Below are 21,328 nucleotides of genomic sequence, written 5' to 3' on the forward strand. Positions count from 1 at the left end.
TAAATATCTTGAAGTTTGTGGGATTCATTCATGATAAATACTTGGAATAGCCAGTGTCTCGAATGAGGTGACACTTGCAGGAATTTTTTCTAACTTATTTACTTAAATAAGAAAACAAACTGTATGTTCGTCTATCTACTCTGAAGAAATGGTATGTTATTTCAGAGCGGAAGTGTTACTTTTAATTACATGTACCAGCAACCTTTAAGAGATGCAGATGAGCTCTTATGGCGGTGTGGTGGCAGAAGATGCTTGTCTCCAGATTTCTTTAATCCTTTGTTAGTCTGTGAGGTGTTTAAAGAGTAAGCAATAATAAACGGTTTCTGTTCTTTCACAAGTAGAGGGTCTCCCACTGTTCATAGCAAATACTGTGATACCACAGCTTCTCAAGCCTCTTTTCTCTGCGCTCGTATGTGAAGATGTTAACTCGTGCTTTAGAAGTATCCTTTATGCTAAGGTTTAATGTGGGTTCATCTTAATCTGTTGAAAATCTTGGTCCAGGCAAGCCTAACAGATAAAAATTGGTGTTACATATTGATCTTTTTGTTTAATGTGTTGCAGAGCAAGTTCACAATGTAACTTGATTAAATATCTCTGCTCTGGAGGAGCTCTAGACTGGAATAGCAGGATTGTTGCAGTTGAAAATTAAAGCTTATTGGCAGAGTTGAGTGTGGGAAGCTTAGACAGCATTTACCCACATTATTAATGGTTCTCAACAGTTCCTTATTTTGATAAGTAGGAAAATCACCCACAGGTTTTTTTTCACGGTTATTAACATCTTGGCTGGCATAATGTCTCAAAGCTTAATTATATTCAAAATGTTTCTAGCCAGCTGTATGTATTTGTAATTACGTCACTCCCTTAGTTCCTGCTTCTTTTAGTCATCATATATGATACCTCTCTGTTGAAGTCAATGAAATTACCCGCACGAGTGTAGCTAAGCGATTGTCTCGGCATGCATTTGGAAATATATAACTGTATGTGTACAACAGAGCTCCAGTAGAAAAATACCTTTACAGTGCAACTTGCAATTTTTTTTTTTTGTTATCCTGCTTGTACTATCACAAGTAAAAGGTTCTATTTTCTGTTTTCAGAACTGAACTAAAGTACACACAATTTTCAGGATTTATTGTTTGCTTTAGCAGGTATGGGAGGGGAAAAAAGCTATAACTTTGAGAAACATGAAATTGTATCCTTTTTGTTTGTTTTTCTTTAAATGCGAGACATTCTCAATGTAATATAGGTGTAGATTCAATGGCAAGGCCGTGATTCAGAGTTTCAGCAATGCACTGTATATGTCTCGTCATGTCTGCTGCGGGTTGTTCTCAGGATTTTACCTGGGGGGAGGGAAGATCCAAAAAAGAGGGAGGAACTTCAACTGGGATTATGCCACTACAGTTGCAAGTAGCATTTCACTGTGCATTGCCAAAGGGAAATTGTTGTTGGTTCATTGGTATCGGTGAAAGTTTCACTAAATCTCTAACAACAAAAAAACCCATCCCAGTGTATACAGTTCTAAATACTAAAAAGTAGATCATCCTTGCCAAGTATTTGATGTGGCAGTTAGGAAATGGAACGAGCTAGTGTATTCATGTAGCAAATCATTTTATCCTTGTCCTCCGTTTGATCACTCGACTGAATTTATATTTAAGCCTAAGTGAAAATGATTTTTGCAAGTAAAGGCCAGGTACATAAATGGCTGGCATGACGTACAGCACCTGTTTAACATCATGTAGCCCACCAATACGTATTGTCTCATCATCTGCTGCTTCAAGTAGAAAAATGTGGCCGTGGGGAGAGCCGAGATTTAACTGGGCAATGAGAGGTTAAGTGTGATTTATAAGAAATAGATGGAAATGGCTTACGGCACCAGGTCATCTGACTGAAAATCTCCCGTAGTGGAAATTAAGTTTACTAGATGGGTGGAAACTGTTTTGATTCAGTTGTCATATCGTAGCAATACTTGGATGCCACCCTCTAATCTCTAGAGGGTAGCTTAGACACTAAAGTTTATCTCTTGAACAACAAAAGGATGCCATTTCACTGTTGGTTGTTGGGTTTTTTTTTTTAATGTTGTTCATTATTAAATTCAATGTAAGAAATGCCTGGAGGAAAAAATTCCTGCGACAGGCCAAGAGGGTTTGATAGCTGCTCGAAAAAAGAGTTTTGAAGTTTTGAAATCTGTTCGGAAGTCTGCATTTGTTTGAGTCATGTCCGCTTCTGCTGTAGGCAACAGAGTGGCATGCAGTCGCCCCCAGCCAGAGACCTTGCCCTTGACAGCACTTCCCACAGCGGGCCGAGGACTGACCGCTGGCATAAGCTGGTGTACGTCTGTACACGCTCTCGAGCCGAGGAGCACGCTTCGGCTGTCCTTTAAACGCCAGTAGATGAGGAGGAGCAACAAGATTGTTCAGTTTACTTAGAAAAATTTAACAGTATCAGACTTGTGCCTATCACTATTACAGCTGCTGTAATGGTTGGCTTGGTAGCGATGGCATCGGGGTACCTCTGAGCTTGTCAGGCTTAACCGTTTATTTTGGGCAAAAATCCCAGCTGTGTTACGGAATGTCTTTAAACAATATTTGTGATTTCTCCCATTCCCATATGTCCTCTTTATTTTGACGCTCCAAACTGTGTCCACATCAAAAAAGGGATTTTTTTTTTTTTGGTCCAGCATAGTTTACCGTGCAGTTCTAAGGTATCTAAAAGAACAAGACAGTAAAACACTGTGCGTGTGGAGGTCACCTGCAAAGCGCTGAGGTGCCTAGCCTGATATTGCTAGGATATCTTAAACTGCATGTGCATCTGTCCATATATAACCAGCACCGCACATTCAGTGTACCCTTATTTATGTTAAGAATTTGCCAAAATAGATGGTGCAGGGAGGAGGGGTTTTGTAGCTTCTGGGAGCCACAAGAGGGAGGGTGAAGTGACAGGGAGGAGGAGGAGCGGTGGCATCCGTAGATGACTGCCAGCGCCATTTTAGTTACTTTGGGGCAGCAAGTTTCAGTCACAGAAAGGGAGACATGTTTCTATGAACAGGGTAATGCATGTGTGGGTGTACTTGGCCCTGTTTTATAGGCCTTTTGTTGCCACAGCAATAATGCTAAGGGGGAGGAGGGCTACAAGGACCAGGAACATGAAATAAAGCAACACCTTACACAGAGCATTTAACTGGAATGGCTTTTTTGGGTGGAGCACCATTTCCAGGAGCGACTGGTAGAGCAGGGTAGTAAGACGCCAGTGTAGTAGCGAACCTTTGAAATTGCAGCTGGAAATGCCCATGAAACCAAAGTGTGCAGAACTCGAGTGGGATTTGCTTTAAATGCTGCTTATATTTCTTTATGATTCCTGCCATACCTTTGGCTAGCAGACGGTAGTGCTGGTTTTTGAGTCTTTATTGGATACCTATACAGAAAAGAAATCCTTTATGTAAGACCTTCATAGGTGATGTAGTTGTGATATCAGTGGAGGGGTTTACAGTGAGAATTGTTCTCCCGACTCGTCTGTTTTGCACAGCCTAGGCAATGTAAAAGAGATTCTGGGAAACGGGTGCCACCAAGAGCAGGGAGGGGTTCCCAGTACTGAATAGCAGAAAAAAGTGCTTCAACAAATGATCGATACGGTGAAGGGTGATGGGCGTATATTATGAATTTCCTTTGAATGAGGGATAATTGTACATAATGAATGCAGGGAAACCGGGGAAATTGTATGTTGAGTACTATTAAGGTGGAGAATGGACCAGATTCAGACATTGCTTCTGGATAGACCGAGCGTACCAGAAAGAATCAGCTGAGTGAAAACCAGGGAAACGCGTCCTGTCCTCATCAGCTACAGGACTAATGACTACAAAATAATCGGGCAGGTTGACAAGTTTTTTGAAACTTGTTCATGTAGTTTAAGAGATTTACCTAGATAATCTTCGAATCCAATTTCTTAAGGGAAATGGTGGTCCTGCAGTTGTATCTTAGCTACAGTTCGCTGGGAAACCCAGGCTTTGTGACAGCAGTCCCTTCTGACGGTTATTTGCTGCCGCTTTGTGTTCGTTGTGTTACCTTCCAGGCCGTAGGCTTCTCTTCAGATTATTGAATCCTTTCCAAATTACCTCTCTGTGCAGCTTTTCCAAACAGTGGTCGTGAAAATAGAATGTGGATGTTCCAGCTGCTTTTGCTATAGCTTTTGTTAGATAATTTCTCAGTTGATTTTGAAGACCGGCCGTTCATTTTGCAATTAATAAAAGTCCAGTCTGCGTAATCTTGTCACCATATTACTGCCCTGCAAAATTCAGGGGAAGCATTACCTGTTGTTATGCTCCACTAGTGCGAGAAATAAATAAGAATGTTAGCATTAGGCTGTGACCGCCAGAAGGCCAGACTGACTGGTTGCTAACTGGTGGTGGTAAGCTGCTGGATGACCAAGTCTAGGTGCTCCCCCGAAGGGGAGTATGTCGTGCAGGGGTCTAAGTAAGTAATCTTTGATATCTCGCATTCCTGCTGCCACTGCTTATTCTCCCAAGGCTACAGCGATATCCCATCCACCTGTCTGTGCTGATTAGCTGAATGCAAAGAAGCGGTTGTGCATAATTTTACACTGGATTTTCTGCCCAAGATGCCTCTGTTGCTTGGCTTTTAGAGGTACTGGAGGAGGAAAGATACATGCGCTATTAGAATTACAGTACTGGGCCGTATTTCCTTCGTTTCCCTTTATGTTGCTGTTGAAATAGCTGCGGTAAGAGAAACAGCGATAACATCAAAAAGAAGGAACTTTGAGAAATGGGGTAGATGCTTGCTGGTTGGTATCCCACAGCGTGCAGTAAGAAGAATCCCAGAACATGTAGAGCAGAGTATGGGCTATCTACTGTGATTGCTGAGCACGTGATTTGCACTTATGCAGTGCTGCAGGGATGCAGTGATCCAGAGCAGCTTTACAGGGACTAATAAAGCTGTGTGGAAACAGTGCTTAGGCAGGAATTACTGTGCATCACTTAATGCAGATGCACAAGACACAGAACTGCCTTCAGGTTGAGACTTGCCCTTGGTTTGTGTGATTAACCCTATTAGGTGTCTGATGTCCTTAGCTTTAAAGGAACCTAGGAATGAAGGGCTGTTTCCAAAGCAGTGGATCCTGTTTTTCAAGGAAACAATCTGCATTTCATTTCTTCTGAAGAATCAAAGGAAGATTTTAAGGTTCTACAGAAGCTGCAAAATAGCAGCTCCTCCCCCATAGGCACTTAATTTGCATGCCAACATTTTCCAGGTTGGCAGGGAAATGCCTGGGAGAACAGCGTGCCTCTCGAGAAAGCAGAGTTAAAGCTAGGGACAAAGTTAGACTATTGCTGAGAAGCAGAAACAAGACCTTCTGAAGGAACCGACAGTGCAGCACCTCACTTGCCACCATGAGATGGGTCACGCTGAAGTGCTGTCTTGGAACTGTGCTTTGGCCTACTACGCTTCACGACGAAAGGAAAATCTATTTACATTTTTGAGGGCCGATTTATTTTTCCCCTGTTGGTCGCTGGCATTCGTCTTGGAAAATTGCATTCACCATATCTGTATTTACTCTTACAGATGGAAACTTATCAGATGGTAGTTTCCCCAACATAGACACCTGTTGTGCTTTTAAAAATCTGGATCAGCTTTTGTGAATAAGCTATCCGGGTGGTTTTATGCTAACTGATACAAAATATGTCGTCTGCCACACTGACCCACAGGGATTTCCATAATGATAGAGTATGGGTAGAGAAATTCCCCAACAACCTGTGAAAACAGTGTAGTGTGTGTTTACTCCTGAGCACGGTTACTAACACTAGAGGCAATGAATGTTGTACATGATATTCATTAGAAGCCTTTCTTTAGGTAAGGCATGGTCCGGTTGTGGATTGTACCTTTTAGTAAGTAAGATAGGAGTAGTTTGACTAATACCACGAAAAGAGGTAGGTAACATTGCCGTGGAAACAAACTTATTTCAATTTAAAATGCCTACAATATTTTCTGTGTTAATTACTGTGTTTACTTCAGATGTGGGTACATTTCAATAATTATGACATCAATCTGGGAATTCATAGTAACTGTGTTAACCGTAAACACCGATCTCAAATGCTAGGTAGTTGAAAATAGTATAACTATTAAAAAGACAAATTATTTGTGTTTGGAATGTTAAGAATAACTGTCATATGAGATCTTAATTCATTTGTTACAATTTACATGTAAAAAAAACCGCATGGCAATTTGTTGACCTTTCCAAATACTTTAACAGTATATCTGGTGGTACTAGTCAGCTGAGTAATTAAAACCCTCCCAGTTGTAATTACCATCTGTCCTCCATGAGGCTTAATCTTCTGTTCTTCAGTTTAGTGAGATATTGGCCATTAACTTCTGCGAATGCTCTTGTTAGGTCCCTGCCTTGGAGAGTTCAGACAGTGGTTTTTTTATTTCATTTAAACCCCCCTCCCCCCCTTAAAATCTAATAAATATTCTGTCTGAAAAAAACAATATCCAGCTTTTCAAATTCTCTTGTAATATTTCTTTTTGTGAGACCTTGTTATTCTCAACAGTAAAGCACCACATAGATTCAGGATGAATACACTTAAAGCAGAAGCAAGTTATCTTGTTTGTTCCAAAATGAAGGTGGCTAGTTTTCCATCCATTGATCTCTTCTCATAGGCAGGTATAGATTCTGCTCTGCAGTGACTTCAGAGGAAATGTATGTGCTTGTGTCAGAGTTATGCTTGCTCAGTTTTCTCCTCTGTACGTGTGCGTGCCTCTTCAAAAACAGTGCTTTTAAAAGTGGGGTGTGAGTTTCCAAGAAATTATTTCTAAGCAAGCAAAAAAATCCCGAACTAACAAACAAAAAACCTCTCACGGTGGCACTTGAGAGAAAAAAAACCTCTGTAGTAATCAGGTTAGTAATATGCCATTCGGACTAACCATTATTAGCAAATAACTGCTCATTACAGTCTGTCATGCGATGCATTCCCAGCCAGTTGCATATAATTCCTTTTTAAGTAACCTGCAATTCGAGATGATTGCATTTTGCACAGTAGATAAGAATATCAAGTCACAATTTATTGCTACATTATATTAATTCCTCACACAAAGAGGTTAACTTGACAGTTGTTAACTTAAATGCTTAAAAAAACCCGATCCATACATGTTTACCTCTTAGCACGAGCATTCAAGGTGCATGCTTGTTAGTGGTTGGAGCTAATTTGGCTGTAAGAGTTTCCTTTCTGTCTGAGACTTTGGGAACATCTGCGCCTCCGAAGCCTAGTTCAGTATAGGCACCCTAGTAACACTGGTTAAAAAAAAAAAAAAAAAAAAAGTCTTCTCTGGAGGAGCTGAGTGTTTGTGACTGAAGTTGCAACGGGAATTTTGCCGCTAGAATCTATTTTTCCTTGAAGACAACTCTCGTTTTTGTTCTTTGTCCGTATTGTGAAGCAGAAAAACAAATCAACCAGGAAACTGTACTTTCTCCCTTTGCGGTTTTAAGTTCCCTTTTGTGATCGTAGAATGTCTTTGGTAGAAGGTGCAAGCCACAGTCAGGGAAAGAAGCTCAATAGGTGACTTAACTGCTGCTGGTGCTCTGCGGTCGATTCTGATACTTACAGGAGACCCCTGCTCTGCATGCCGCTCCTCAGGAATGCGTACAGTTTGGGGGGGGTCATCTCTTTACCTAGAGAGTGAGATCCCCAGCTTCCATAGCTCTCAAGGATGTTGAAGGGGCAGCATCACAGTTGGCAGATGGGGGTGATGCAAGTCCGTGCTGCCCTCCTGGGGTCGTCCCGCCCTCGTGTCACCCAGACAGGCGTTCCTGCGCCAGCTGGTCAGCCAGGTCAAACAGTCAAAAACTGCCCCTTACCAAAGAAATTTGGTGGGATTAACTTTCCATCTGTCTGACCACAGGCTGCGTGAGTGTGTGTTGCTCCCGTGAGGAAAGGGCAGCCCGCTGCAGGTAGATCAGCTCCTACAGGTTGTGAAACCATGCCCCAGAACTAGCCCCTGGGTAATAATATTCAGATGAAGAAAACTACCTTGCAGCCCCGGTCCTGACTATATTCTGTCACTACCATGGCTGTAATAAGACTTCTGCCTTAACTTTTCCCCTGTTCTCCAGTACTTGCCAAGTCGCAGTCCTTTATGCTCATTGGCGGTTAGGCCTGTGTGGGCAACTGAAGGAAAAACAAGGCTTTCGGAAACATACTTAGTCAATACCTTTTTCTCTTTTCTCTTAGAAGTGAAGAAGAAGGCTGGCTTTATCACTCCAGTGCCAGGAGGGGTAGGACCTATGACTGTTGCAATGCTTCTGAAGAACACACTCATAGTTGCTAAAAAGCTCCTTTACTAGAGCAAGCGGGCTACCTTGGAAGAAGAATCCAAGTTGTTCTATTTATTGATACACAAAACATTTATTTTTTATTACAAAGATATTTATTTCTACATTGTATTTATTTTTTCATGTCAAGTATGCTAAACCTGATGGTTTACAAAATGTTAAAATACTTTGTGTTACCTCCTACTAACTTACTGTGAGCAAAAATGAATTGGAGAATGCAGCCTATGCAGATATGTTGGTGGTGGTCAATTATGTGTGTGAAAATGAAGAACGAAGCACGAATTACAAATACACCTGTGTATTTGGGGATGGAGTGCAATTACCGAGATCTTTTAAGCACTTGGGACCCTCGGTTTTCATCAAACACTGTAAAAACTAAGTTTCAATGTGCTAGATAGGTTTTAAAAATACAGTTTGGGTTCTGAGGTCATGAAGCACTCTGGGTGTAGTTTGAAGTCTTGAAATAGTTTGGTTGTTTTTTTTTTTTTTAAACACTTAGAGATAGCAGCAGGAATCTTGAATCTGAAAGGAGTGAAAGACTGAAATTTTTCTTTCAGCTGCCAGGCAGTAATGTTGACAGGAATGCAAATGTTCAGTACATGTTTTAAAACAGTCAAGTAAACTTGAAAGCTGGTGAAATTCTGACCTTGAACATATGCAAGAGGTATGCATGAATAAGTAGCTAGAATTGAGGCCAGAATTATTATTTTCTTTCCATGTCTGGATTTGTTTGACAAAATGTTGTGGTGCACAATACCCTCATCCCACAAAAAAACCTGAATGGATGACTGGGCTGGATCGGACTTTAATTAGGTAGAATGTATTTAAAACTACTCTGTATGTATGTTATGTATGGGGGCTGGGGAGGAAGAGAAAAGCAAGAGTTTATCCCTGATGAAATACTTTTGTGTTGGAATGTTAACTCATTTAATTATTCTCTTATTTTCTGAAACTGCATGAAGGGTTTTTTTGGTTGTTTTTTTTTTTTTTAGTCTGTGATGTAAGGCTCAGCCCTGTGAATCCTTGGCTACAATGTTTTGCTGCTTAGAGAGGACTATATGGGATAATAAGATCAGTATGTTTCTATTCTCAAAAATTGTAGTTCTAAGATGGATCTAGAGAGTCTCATGCAATGTAAAAGTTGGAGTGGAGTTACGACTAGGATGCCAGTTGAACCGAGTGTGTGCACTATTGACATGAAGAGCCTACCCCAGTTCCCACTGAAGTCAGTGGGAGCCAGTTTGGGCTTTTATCTTCGTGTTTTTATCTCAGTTGGGATAACTTTGATTTATTTTCATCAAGAGCCTTAGGTGTTTGCCAGTAGACTATAGATAACTTGAAAGGGGAAGGAAAAAAAAAATTGTGTCTAAGTATTACTGCCGTTAAACAAAAAAATGCGCTTACTGTAATAAAAGAAATAAGATGGAGCATCACTTCCGTGCTGATCGTTCTTGTGATGGACTTTCTGAGAGTTGTGTTTAATGCAGTGTTTACAAAAGAGGTTGACAGAATCATTACTAAATATATAGTGCCAATAGTGCAGACGCTTGCTTATCTGTTTAAATTTAAGCGGTAGTATAAACGTTAGGAGGATCAAGGTGCCTGTGGAGATAATACTTGGACTGATTCCATCATTGACTAGGATGGAATAAAACTTGTTCGCTGTTATGTTAGTCTCGGTGAAAAATTTTAATACAGTTTTGGGGGTGGTTGTCTTTTTTCCTTTTTTTTATCAGTGTGTTAAGAGTGGAGTGGGTGGAGGTCATTTGCATGTTCAGTCATTACTTTTTTTCATCTGTTTACATTGCTGTACTAGATTCACGTTTGTTTTCTTGGATTTAACTGTAATCATCTCTGCATTTTTTTGGCAGAATAACAATTTATGGCGTTCTGCTTCCGTCGCTTGAGTGAGTCTGCCTCTTTCATGTCCTACAGTTTATTGTGCATCTTAAGCTTTTTCTCTTGTCACCTATGGTGGATGGGTTAGCATTGCAAAAAAGCCAGTGAGACCGAGGTTTCACTCAGTGGCATGCTGTTTTCAGAGCTGCCAGATGCATCGGTGAGAGTATTCTCCACTGGGAGAACATCCAGAAGGAGCATCCAGAGGGAAGGGCCTGTTAACCAACCCAAAAAGCATGCTCGTATGCCAGACCTGGTCAAGTCCGGTCCAAGCGTGAACGCCCTGTGGCCGACAGAGGCACGGCCTTATCCACTGAAGCCTTCTCACAGGCCTACCGCACCCAGTTGCATTGCCTAATGACAAAGTCACCTCTCGGATTCAAGCCGGATTAAGCTCCCATTGTGTAGATGTGTGTTGAAAGCAAGGCTCGTGGGACTTAGCCCTGCTCAGGACCGATAGCAGAGGTTATCCAGGTAGGCATAAACACTCCTGTTGATCCGGGGAGTGCGCAAGCTGCACTCGATCAGCGTGCAGGCATGCGGCAATTCAGGATAGCGAAGGAAGGGAAAAGCCTCCTGGAATGCCGTCCATGAGCAGGAGGACTCATAATTAAAATGTGCATAACTAGCTTGTGTTTTTCCCTTAACATGTGAAGTGGTTAGATTTAATCCTACAGATCACTGAGGAGAGTGCAGCGTAGAGGGAGAACTTGAGCTGTCTGGAGTTATTAGAGCATTTATCAGAAGATTTTTGGTTTTAAAATATAGAAATTGTGAAACGGTTTTGTTGCTTGGAGCTCACAGTTGAGAAAGCAACAGTTGTTGCTGGGGTGAGGCGTGTAGCTCTCCTTCGGTGAGAGTCGGGCTGTTGATGTGTGTGTACGTTATTGAACTGGGCCTTTCTGATGATCTGCTCTAGTATGTCTGGCTACATAAGTACCCTTCAGAGAGACCAGTCATACTTGTTCCAAGCTGCCTCTGACCAAGGAAGCTGGTCAGCGTTTGGGGCTGTGGAGAGTGGTTTAATGTAAGAAATGTTTATGACAGGTATGTCTTAGAGACTTAGAAACACTTTCGGCAAAAAGCACGATTGTTCTCATTATGCCTCCCCGCTTCCTGGAAAAGGTAGAGATGGGCTTTTGTGGCAGTATAGTGGCAGGAGTAACAAAGGGATCGCCTAATACAGGAGGCAACAGCTTACCTGCTCTTTCAGTCTGTGTTTTCTCGGCGCCTGTGCTTTGCCAGCTTTCGACTTCTGCCCCCCGCAACCGCGCGTAGCTCCAGCCAGCAATCCCAGGCCTTGCGCAGGGCTGGTGGCCTGCCTCGCTTCAGAGCGTTGTGCACACGGGAAGGCTGAATGAAAAGTGATTAGCATGCCCCTCGGGCTCGCCGGAGCCCGTGATGAAAGGCCTCTTGCTGGCAGTCGCTGATGGAGAACATCATCCATTGTCTTTGTGTCTGATCGCTTCCAAATCTCGGCACTAGCTGTTGTCGCAGTTCCTCTTCTGGATGGCAGGGAACTGAGGTACGGGGAGGACCAAGGAAGGAAGACAAGGAAAGCAGGGGCTTGTCCCTGGACCCTCAACTCCAGAGTAGCGTTCTGAATGCTGGCGATCCTCCTGGAAGTAACACAAGACCTACGTTGCTAAGGGAAAGCAAGATCACGTTTTTCACGATACATCATTTTTCATTTTGCTCACCTCTGTTTTGCTGTATTTCGTTGATCTGCTCTGGCAGATACCAGGTCTCTCTTGAAAATTGTATCTTTGCATGCACAATTATGCCCACAGGTAATAGGAAACCAGGGTTTCAAAAGAAAACCTGATCCCATTGCTAGATAATAGCAGTTTCCTAAATAAATGTGTGGTTGCCCTGGGGCTTGAGGTTGTTGCCAGATGCACCTTCTTTTGATTGGTGAGAACGGCAGATGACGCTTCATGGCATATATGTGCAAGAGAAAACACGGGAGCACAGATAAGCAGAGCAAGCGAGCCATCTGGAACGAAGAGTTGAGAAGGTGTTAAAGCAGCTGCTTGCCATGGCATTTGGAATGCTAATCTATATTTTGCTGAAAGGTAGGTTTGGAGGAGGCTTTTCAATGTTGTAAGATAGAAGGCTTTGTTGAACAATAGTTCGCTCTTTCTGAAAGAAGCGGTAGGGGTGGGAAGCACGCAAAGACATTGCGAAGCAGAATTGTTTTAGCAGTTTCAAACCTGGGTGAAATTTTAACTGATAGGGTATAATTTAGACTCTTTGAAAAGAAGCTACTTAGACTGATAAATAGGTGTAACGTTGTAGTATATTACAGGTATCTGTGTCGTTAATTGCGTAAGATAATAGAATGGAGAACAGGATGGATATGTATTTTGGAAATTTGCAAAGAGTAGTTTGTTTTCCCACAATCATAATTATGCTGTGGCAAAAGGAAGTTTGAGGCAAGAATGTTTTAAATGAATTGTTGTTATATTGCTGCACCGTATCAGAATGCTATTGAGTGGGTGCATGTTTTCTGGATGAAATGAACCTTGAATAGATATACTGAGTTTTTCTGTTACAGTAAGCATCTATTTGCATTACACAGCAATGGGGGCACTGAGTGAAGAGTCAGCTATTACTGTTTCATCCCTCAGCACAGACTTATGGAATAATTGGACAAAAAACAACGCTGAAGGTATTTCTTTCTTGTTCTGTTTGTCTCTGTTAATCTGTCACTTAAAAAAAAAAAAAAAAAAAAGAAAAAACCAAACCAACCGAACAAACCCAAAACAAAAAAAACCCAACAAAATCTTTTATGATGATAGCTGCTATAATGCTCCTGTCACTTGGACACTGTTGAATTTTGTGTGTGTTTTATTTGAGATGAGCTGCTTTCTTCATGGAGCTTTAAAAACCTCTCTGAAGTAATTGCTGCCACTCAGCTGGGGGTAGGCTTGGCATTGACCAGCTAAAGGATCATTTATCCAAAGTCAGTAATAATTTGAAGAAGATATTTTAAGGCTAATTGGGATAGATGATCTGCGTTTCTGATGGCCATTTCTGTTACTTTGAAGCAGTGCTTGGTTTCTAGCTGTCTTCAGTGTGAATCTTTATGCACACAAGTGAGAATGCAGCAAGCATAACTTCAAGTGATGGCTCTCATTACTGTTACTCAGTGGTTTCTCTCTTTGTTGCAGTTTTGCTTTCGGCTATCGCAGCTTCCGCAGCCCTCTTCAGAGTGCTGGCTCTCTCTTTTCTTTCTTTTTCTTTTCTGACTGAAATGTGAACTCAAGCTGTTTACCTGCCAACATCTGAGACCAGAACGCTGTGTTTATCCTGCAAGCTGCATTCTTGATGTTACTTCAGGTGCTAGTGATGTCATTACTTTTGGAGAACTGTGCGATCTGGAACTGAGGTTTTGGCAGGTCAGTAAAGGAGGAAAGGATTTTAACTGTGATACTTATTAATGTCTTTGTACTTTAAAAGGAACATACACATGCATACAGATCATCTTCTGTTAATTGTAAGTCATCACAGGATGTCTTACAAGTGTTTTTCAGTAGATCCATAAGCTTTTTGTTTTTCTCATAACAAGTCAAACTGTTCTTTTTATTTTTGTCTAATTTGTCTTAGTGGTACAGTGTTATAGAGATATATACATTCATCCATACATGTGCTATATATGTGAGTTTCATATATATGTATGTAAAATATATAGTCTATATATACACACACACACACACACACACGTATGTGAAGTCGAGAAGATGTTGATTTTTGACTGCAGGATTTGAATTATCAGCGCAGCACTGTGGTCTGGTTTAGTGGATTTGTCTGTGACACGATTCTTCCAGAGTTGCATACAGCAAACAGGAGTATAGTGAAGTAGAAATATGTTGTGACTCGTTAAGTGCCCTGTTTGTATTATTTCTAGAAAGCGGGAGTTACGGGTTATGTTATAACAAATAAGAGGCTTATTTACAGGGACACAGCCATGTCTGTAATTGTCCCATGTACCTTTACGCTAGCTGTGGCCGTGCAAGTCAACTAGATACCAGCGCTTTTAGTTGAGAGTGCGTTCCCCTCAAAGGTAGAAGCAGATTTACAAACATACAAGCGCACGTTTACACGGGTAGTTAAAACTATATTTCGGTGGACCTTTTACAAAGCCACTGTACAGTTAGAAAACGGCATTTCCAGAAAGAAGAGTGAAAAGAAACGCTTAAAGAGTCACCAGAGAAACTGGCTGTATCTCTCTGAAGTTTTCTTGTAGCTCCTGTTCCTGTGCAAGTTAAGTTTATAGTAAGGTTTATAACCAAGGTTCAGTAATACTGGATCCTGAGAAAATGGATTCCTGGTTAAGTATCACTGGAGGAGCTGGCAGTTTCTTGTGGGATTCCAAGTCCTCTGGGGACTGAGGTGCCGTTTGTGGAAAACCATTAATTTCTGCTCAATCCATTTGCCTTCTATTTACGAGATCATGTCCTATTTCCTTATTTTATGTTACATAGGCTTTACTTGTCACCGGTGCTGGGGCTAGGAAACGTTAAGCTCGGTGATCAGCCGGTGGGAGAAAAAGGTAATGGAGAGGATGCCTGGCTGGGAGCTGACACGGTAGGGATGAAGAACTTCTGACGCTGTTTGGGCTGAAGAGGAGCCTTCATAGCAAAATGGGCAGCTAGGAGTAGGCAAGCGGTTGGTTTTACTGGGGAAGAAATGAGATCCCTTTGTTGCTGTGAGCTGCTGCTTCTGTGCAGCCCGTAAGGGAGGCCCTGAACCTGGGGCTGACCCTTTTCCTCCCTCCCCTTTCTGACTCTCCCGTTCCTCCCCGACGCACCATACTTGAAGGCTGAGCTGTCGTGGTCTTAGTGGCTGACTCTTTTTGTTGCCGGTCTGTCAGTTTTGGCATGCCCAGGCCTCCGAGTACCTGTAGTTTTGATTTCATGTCAGATCTTGCCAAGTGTATCTGTTCGAGTGACTCAGTTGCAGGCAACTGTCAAGCGCTTACACAGCATGCTTTTCTTCCCTCACGTGACATGAAAGGGCACATGGATGTGTTTATTCAACAGCTTATTTAGTATCTAGGTGGATAATATGATATGAATTAGCATAATGCTCTGGGATGGCTTAGGAAGTCGTTCTTTTTGTTTTCAAGACTCATCGTTCTTTCAGAGGTAACTTGTATTTTTGCAGTGTCAAAATAATTAGCACTTAGAATTTTTGTTTGTGCGTTTAAGATCTGATCTTGCAACCCACAATGGACAAAGCTCTTGCTCCTGACAACGAGAGAGGAATGTATTGTTCGTTTGTCGCCTGCATAGCAAGATGTTTGTCTCAAACGCTTTCTAGGCAGGCTTCTGCTCTAGGCTGACCTTTGTTTCTAATGACAGTACTAACTTTCACGGCACTCGGGGGAAGAGGTTTCGCGTACCTGCACGAAGCGAGGTTTCTTCCAGACGTTGGTAGACCGAAGGCTGCCACCTCTTGGCAGCGGTGGGGTAAATGAGGAGGGATGTTCTGGCTGTGTGAATCCATCTGGTGGAAGTTTGAGTAGAGGTGGCTGGGGATTTCATGCCTCTGGCGTGTAGGTTTGTACCTTCCTCGTTTATTTTTTTTTTTTTTTTCCCCCCTGTATGGCAGAGATACAAGTGAAGTACTAAACCTGTGCCGTAGGCATCTTCTCAGGGCCCGGTAGAAGAGTAGTACTTTGGGCGGCAGGAAACGCACATTAAAGGGTCCTGTTGAGTGGTTATGTTTAGTGGTTTCGTAGTGCACTGTTCAGCCTCCTTTGTGCTGAGGTGGTGATTCAAAACAGTTGGTGCCTAAGTGTTTGAGGAGAGGCGCGGGGGAAGCGTGAATGTGCCGTTGCCTATCGTCCAAAACTTTTCCCTGCAGAGAAGCTGCTCTGCAGGTACGTGAGGCCCAAGTGAAAATGGGCTTTTGCAGGTCTCCTGCATCCTGAATCTCCTTGGCATGCTGAGCCCTGCAGCTGTGTTGACCACGTGCTTTGTTTTCCATTGTGCTTTCCCCAGCAGCGAGCATCGTACAGTGCTCCTGTGCAGACAATAGTATCATCCGTCTCTTGTCGTAAGATCTGTCTTTTCTTCCTGAAATCTGTCCTTTCTTAAGTAGTTCTTCTCTTCCTTAAATCTGTCCCTCCAAGGCCTGGTCCTGCGCTGACTGTGCTCTCGGCCAACAAGCTTGTCCCCGGAGCTTGTCGGCAGCGTTCCCAGAGCCAGCCAGAAAAGAGCCAGAGCTTGATGCTAGAGCTCACGTGTAGCCAGCGCCAACTTCTTCCCTTGCAGAGCGCGTGGTTCAAGGCTATGGGTGTGTCTGCCCCACACAGGGCTTTCTATAGCAGAGACACCATTCTGGTTTCAGTATGTGGGGACAACCTAGCTGCGGTAGCATGGAGCTCGCTGCTGGGTGATGCTGCACGCAAATCTGGTCTGCGAGCCGCTTCAGGTACTCCCCTGCTGCATCGTAGGTGCGATAGAGACAGGGCCTCCGTCTCGGCATATCCTTCGGTGTGTATGTATTGTCACTTGATTGCTAGGCTGAAACTGTGGGTTTGGTTTATAGTTTCTAGCGTTGTGCTTCTAGCTTTAGGTCTGCCATCTCCACAGCGTGAAGAGAAACTTGTGATTTTTTTTTTTCCTTACGAGCATGGAAAAGATGCCCTTTTCTCAGCCCAAAGGAGTTCATTTTAAAGCAAGACATGTTTTTTCCACCTCTAGCTTTTCCCGAGAAAGTGTAGTAAACCAACATGTTCTTTTTCAAGCAGACTTGAATTGTTACTTGTTCTCTCTAAGTCTCTTGATAAGCTGGAAGTCTGATTACTCTGTTAGGTTTTAGAGGGCACTGTTTTCAAAGTAGTGTTGTTTGATCTGAGGAACAGTGATAGCATCATGCTGCTTAGGCATCCAAACCGCATGATTCACAACTCAAGTTGTGAATTGCTCTAACGTGCGGGCGTAGAGTAGAGCAGCTGTTTACCATCGCTTGTCATCTCTGTGATGAAGCTGCATCAAGGACGAAGAAAAAAATGGCTTAGTTGAGCACACGGGGGGGGTTCCTGCCATTAAATGATTCCAGCTGGAATTTGATCGGGAATTTAGGGGGTTGGTGGTGTTACTCCTGCAAAATGTGTCATGGGATCTCGAGTTGCCCACGGGACGGCTGGAGGCTTACGTCTATGAGAATGGTTCCATCGGTGTAATATCTCCAGACTTTGATTCAGCACTTAGTCAGAAAGGAAGGTTTCTGCTTGCTGTACCATTGTTTAGTCACTCTGAGCAGACCTTGTCACCGTCCTGCAAGATGTTATTTTTCTTGTGGTCATAACTGAAAGCTGGTGTTGACATACACTCGGTTAGGAAATCACCTTCAGCCATCACTAAAACAGTCCTCTGAAATAGAAGACATTGCTTGGACACCCCACCCCACCAGCGATTCCTGTAACTGGGTAGAGAGACCAGTTTAAGCAGATACTTGCTTTGATGGTGAAGCTTTCGAGCTTTCTCTTCGCTTGCCGCACCCCCGCTCCCGTGTTACAGATTCATGCCGGCCTCTGCACTCCTTCTGCACAGCAGGGTGCCTCGCTCCTGGGCTCAGGCACTCTTCTATTGGTATGTAACGTGGATATAAGATCCCCAAGAACAGTTTTGACTTCTCCTTTATTTCCATTTGAGCCGCCATGGTTGGGAATAACGTTGTCATTTTCTCTGCTTTCAAAGCAGAAGCATTCTTACTGACCTGGATGCATATAATTTTGCACACGTTCAGAAACTTAATAGTCGTGGATCGTGCTTTTGCACGGGAAGACCATCCGGGCAGTCTTGGGTGCTTACAAGCATAATTGGACACTGCTAACATTAGACCACGGAGAATGGATGGAGGGAGCAATCCCACCATTCATCACCCACTCGTAGCTGCAGAGTGGGCGCTCCTGGCAGGCAGGAGTGTTACAAATGCAAAAGTTTGTGTTGTGATGGGGGAAAGAAAAAAGGAATTAACTAGTAATTTGAATTCAAACTGGGAAGCATACTGAGAATAATTCGATGCTCTCATTGTGTCCTAAACCTCTGATGTTCCTGGGATGGTTTTTTTGATCGGATTGCAGGTTGGATAGTGCTAATGTTACCCTGGATGAATCTCCCATAATCATTTTTATGCGCACTTCTCAAAAGCAAGTAATTTATTTACAGTTTGTCCTTTCTCTAAAGCTATGCTGGAATGTCTTAGAAGCTTGTTCTGCTTAGCGGTGTTTGAATCTGCTCACGAGACGTATCACAGTGAATCTATGTATTAAGCGTCTTCTGCAGGCAATGTCTGTTCAATTTGTGTTGTGAAAATATACTCAAATGATTTTTTTTTTTTTCCTGAATATAACACGACTTTTTCCCCTTTCACAGTAGACTACACAGAGCAGCCAAAGCTGTTGAAGCTTATGCAGACCTGTCTTGAAGAACACCACAGCTATTGTATCAATGGGCTCTGTGCTTTCCACAGCGAATTGAGGAAACCCATATGCAAGTAAAGAATACTGCTTATAAGTATCTGTCCTGGTTTCGGCTGGGACAGAGTTAACTTTCTTTTAGTAGCTGGTACGGTGCTGTGTTTTGGATTTAGTGTGAGAATGATGTTGATAACACGCTGATGGTTTAGTTGTTGCTAAGTAGCGCTTATCTTAAGCCAAGGACTTTTCAGTTTCCCATGCTCTGCCAGCAAGGAGGTGTGCAAGAAGCTGGGAGGGAGCACGGCCGGGGCAGCTGACCCGAACTAGCCAAAGGGGTATTCCATACCATGGAACGTCATGCCCAGTATATAAACAGGGGGGAGTTGGCCGGGAGGCGCGGATCGCGGCTCGGGAACTAACTGGGCATCGCTCAGCGGGTGGTGAGCAATTGCGTTGTGCATCACTCGTTTTTTTTTTTTTCCTTCCCCCCCTTCCTTTTTTGTTATATTCCTTTTCATTACTATTATTATTATTATTAGATTTCATTATTACTATTGTTAGTATTATATTTTACTTTAGTTATTAAACTGTTCTTATCTCAACCCATGAGTTTTACTTTTTTTTCCCTTTCTTCCTCCTCACCCCACTGGGAGGGGGAAGGGGGAAGCAGCTGCGTGGTGCTTAGTTGCTGACTGGGGTTAAACCACGACACTATCCTTCTTAGAAAATAGCAACAGCAGCATTGTTTCTTTGTCTGCTACATGTTACTAATGTAATGTGACTAATTTTCAGCAGAGCGCAGCTTTCAAGTGCCAGTCAAGTATTTGCGGGCTTAAAGTTTGCCACGGGCTTGAGTGCTATGGTCGCTCAGGACTGTTAATGAGGCAGTAGCGCTGCGCTAGTGTAATACTAAGGAAGGGACAGGGAAAGTTCACAGCTCTGTAGGTCACTGCCGTGATGGCATCTCAAATCACAACTGGTGCTGGAGTAAGGAGTAGAGGAGCAGATGTTCACAGCGGGCACAATGAAGGGGGCAGGATCTTCCAAGATGGCAGCTGCAACTCCCTTATTCTGCAACTGCTTACGCGCCAGTCAGGACTATGGTGTCCTTCAAATTTTCTGGGGTCCGTACTGGGCGCTTTGGCCTTTGGAGACATTATAGCAGCTAAGGATCAGCAGAACACAGGGCTCTTGGTCCACACCCTCCGCGATGAGGGTATGTTTAGACTGCGTTTGCTGCTGTGACTGCAGTACTTGAGCTAGCTTTAAACTAGATCGACTGGGGCAACTGGTAGTCTTGGTGGAGCAAAGAGGTTCTGACTGAGCACCAGATTCAGCCCATCCTCGTTTAGACTTGTTCTAAATTGTTTAAAACTGATGAAAACTAACGTGTTTCTGAAATACAAAGCATAAGAAGTTCTGAGTAATTTTTTGCACGGTGTTTATTTATTTTGTAGGTGCCTTGCAGGTTATAATGGAGAGAGGTGTGAACATCTGACACTAAATTCATATGCGCATAATTCTTACGAACGCTACATTGCTGTGGGAATTGGTGTAGGAATACTGACCAGTGGGATACTTGCTATCATCTACTGCTACGTCAGGAAGAGGTACGGGAGATATGTAACCTTCTGATTACATTCATCTGAATTACAGTGGGCAGGAAGCAACAATGTGCAGAGTTTGGAGGGCACTGGGAGCGTATTCTTGCCTGTTACTGATCTGCGGCGTGATCTTAAGGGACCTGACACTCTATACCTCTGCTTGCCCATCTGCTCCTCGGGTCAAATGGTGCGATTGTCTGAAACATGGGCTTCATTGGGGCTGCCTAAATGAGTTAGGTGATTAGATTTAGGTTCTGTTCAGACTGCTGTGGTTTTAGATTTGTCTGATAAAAATCACATGATGTTGTCCGTTTCAGATGCAGGAAATTGAAATCACCCTACAAAGTCTGCATGGGTGAGACGACGTTGTGAAGATCTGGCGTTGGGACACTTACCAATTTGCCTGTAAACGAGAGGAAGTTCTGCTGGGAAGGCCGCCCCGCGCCATCTGGCAGGTACCCCAGCCTCGCTGATGAGATGAAATGAAGGGAATGACGGAGCGAGTACATAAAAGGAACTCCTGCAGAACTGACGGGCTCCATTCACTTTCGAAGAAAGACTTCCTCTTTTTAGTAAAGGCTGCTAGATGAGCAGGTCCGAACAGCTAAGGATACTTGCAGGCCTCTCGGCGCTCTTCTGTGGTTGGTATCTGCTGAGGGGAGGACTGTCTGGTTTTAGCTGTTTCAGTCATTTCAAGCCCTAGTACAGTGTTCTGCTCTGGTCTTTTCTGTCTGGTGGTGCTTTTTTTGTTTTTGCTTTTGTTTTCTTTTTTCTTCTTTTTCCTCCTCTGGAGGAAAAGCACAACCTGTCTCACAATGGAGTTGTCTTCTGAACATCACGTGCTGACAAGAAACCGTTTGGGTTCTGATTTCAGTGTCTGCTGCCTATGTGTGTGGATAAACAGCCCTGTCCCAACACAGCAGTTATCTTCAGTGTGCTAAGCAAAGTATAGACTTCTGTTGCCATAAAGGACAAAATCATAAAATGCTTTGGACTGAGGCAAATGGATGGTTCTCAGAAGCTTACTTAAACTTAGGAATAGAGAGTAAGCAATTCCTGG

General features: G+C 43.1%; 2 protein-coding genes across 2 annotated transcripts in view; both read left to right on the plus strand.

Annotated features, from left to right (window-relative positions):
• MTHFD2L (methylenetetrahydrofolate dehydrogenase (NADP+ dependent) 2 like) overlaps positions 1 to 8,343 on the plus strand; it is a 37,531-nt gene extending 29,188 nt beyond the window's left edge. The window contains exon 8 of the mRNA XM_050895963.1: positions 8,231 to 8,343. Within this exon, the coding sequence (XP_050751920.1) occupies positions 8,231 to 8,343 (113 nt within the window). The remainder of the gene's footprint in view (positions 1 to 8,230) is intronic.
• A 3,905-nt stretch (positions 8,344 to 12,248) lies between these two features.
• EPGN (epithelial mitogen) lies at positions 12,249 to 21,004 on the plus strand. The gene is made up of 5 exons (XM_050895968.1): positions 12,249 to 12,305; positions 12,812 to 12,901; positions 18,621 to 18,741; positions 20,122 to 20,274; positions 20,586 to 21,004. The coding sequence occupies exons 1-5, from the start codon at positions 12,269 to 12,271 to the stop codon at positions 20,638 to 20,640; spliced, it is 456 nt and encodes a 151-aa protein (XP_050751925.1). The 5' UTR covers positions 12,249 to 12,268; the 3' UTR covers positions 20,641 to 21,004.
• The last annotated feature ends 324 nt before the right edge of the window (positions 21,005 to 21,328 follow it).

Source organism: Gymnogyps californianus, chromosome 4 (genome assembly GCF_018139145.2).
Source record: "Gymnogyps californianus isolate 813 chromosome 4, ASM1813914v2, whole genome shotgun sequence".
NCBI lineage: Eukaryota > Metazoa > Chordata > Aves > Accipitriformes > Cathartidae > Gymnogyps > Gymnogyps californianus.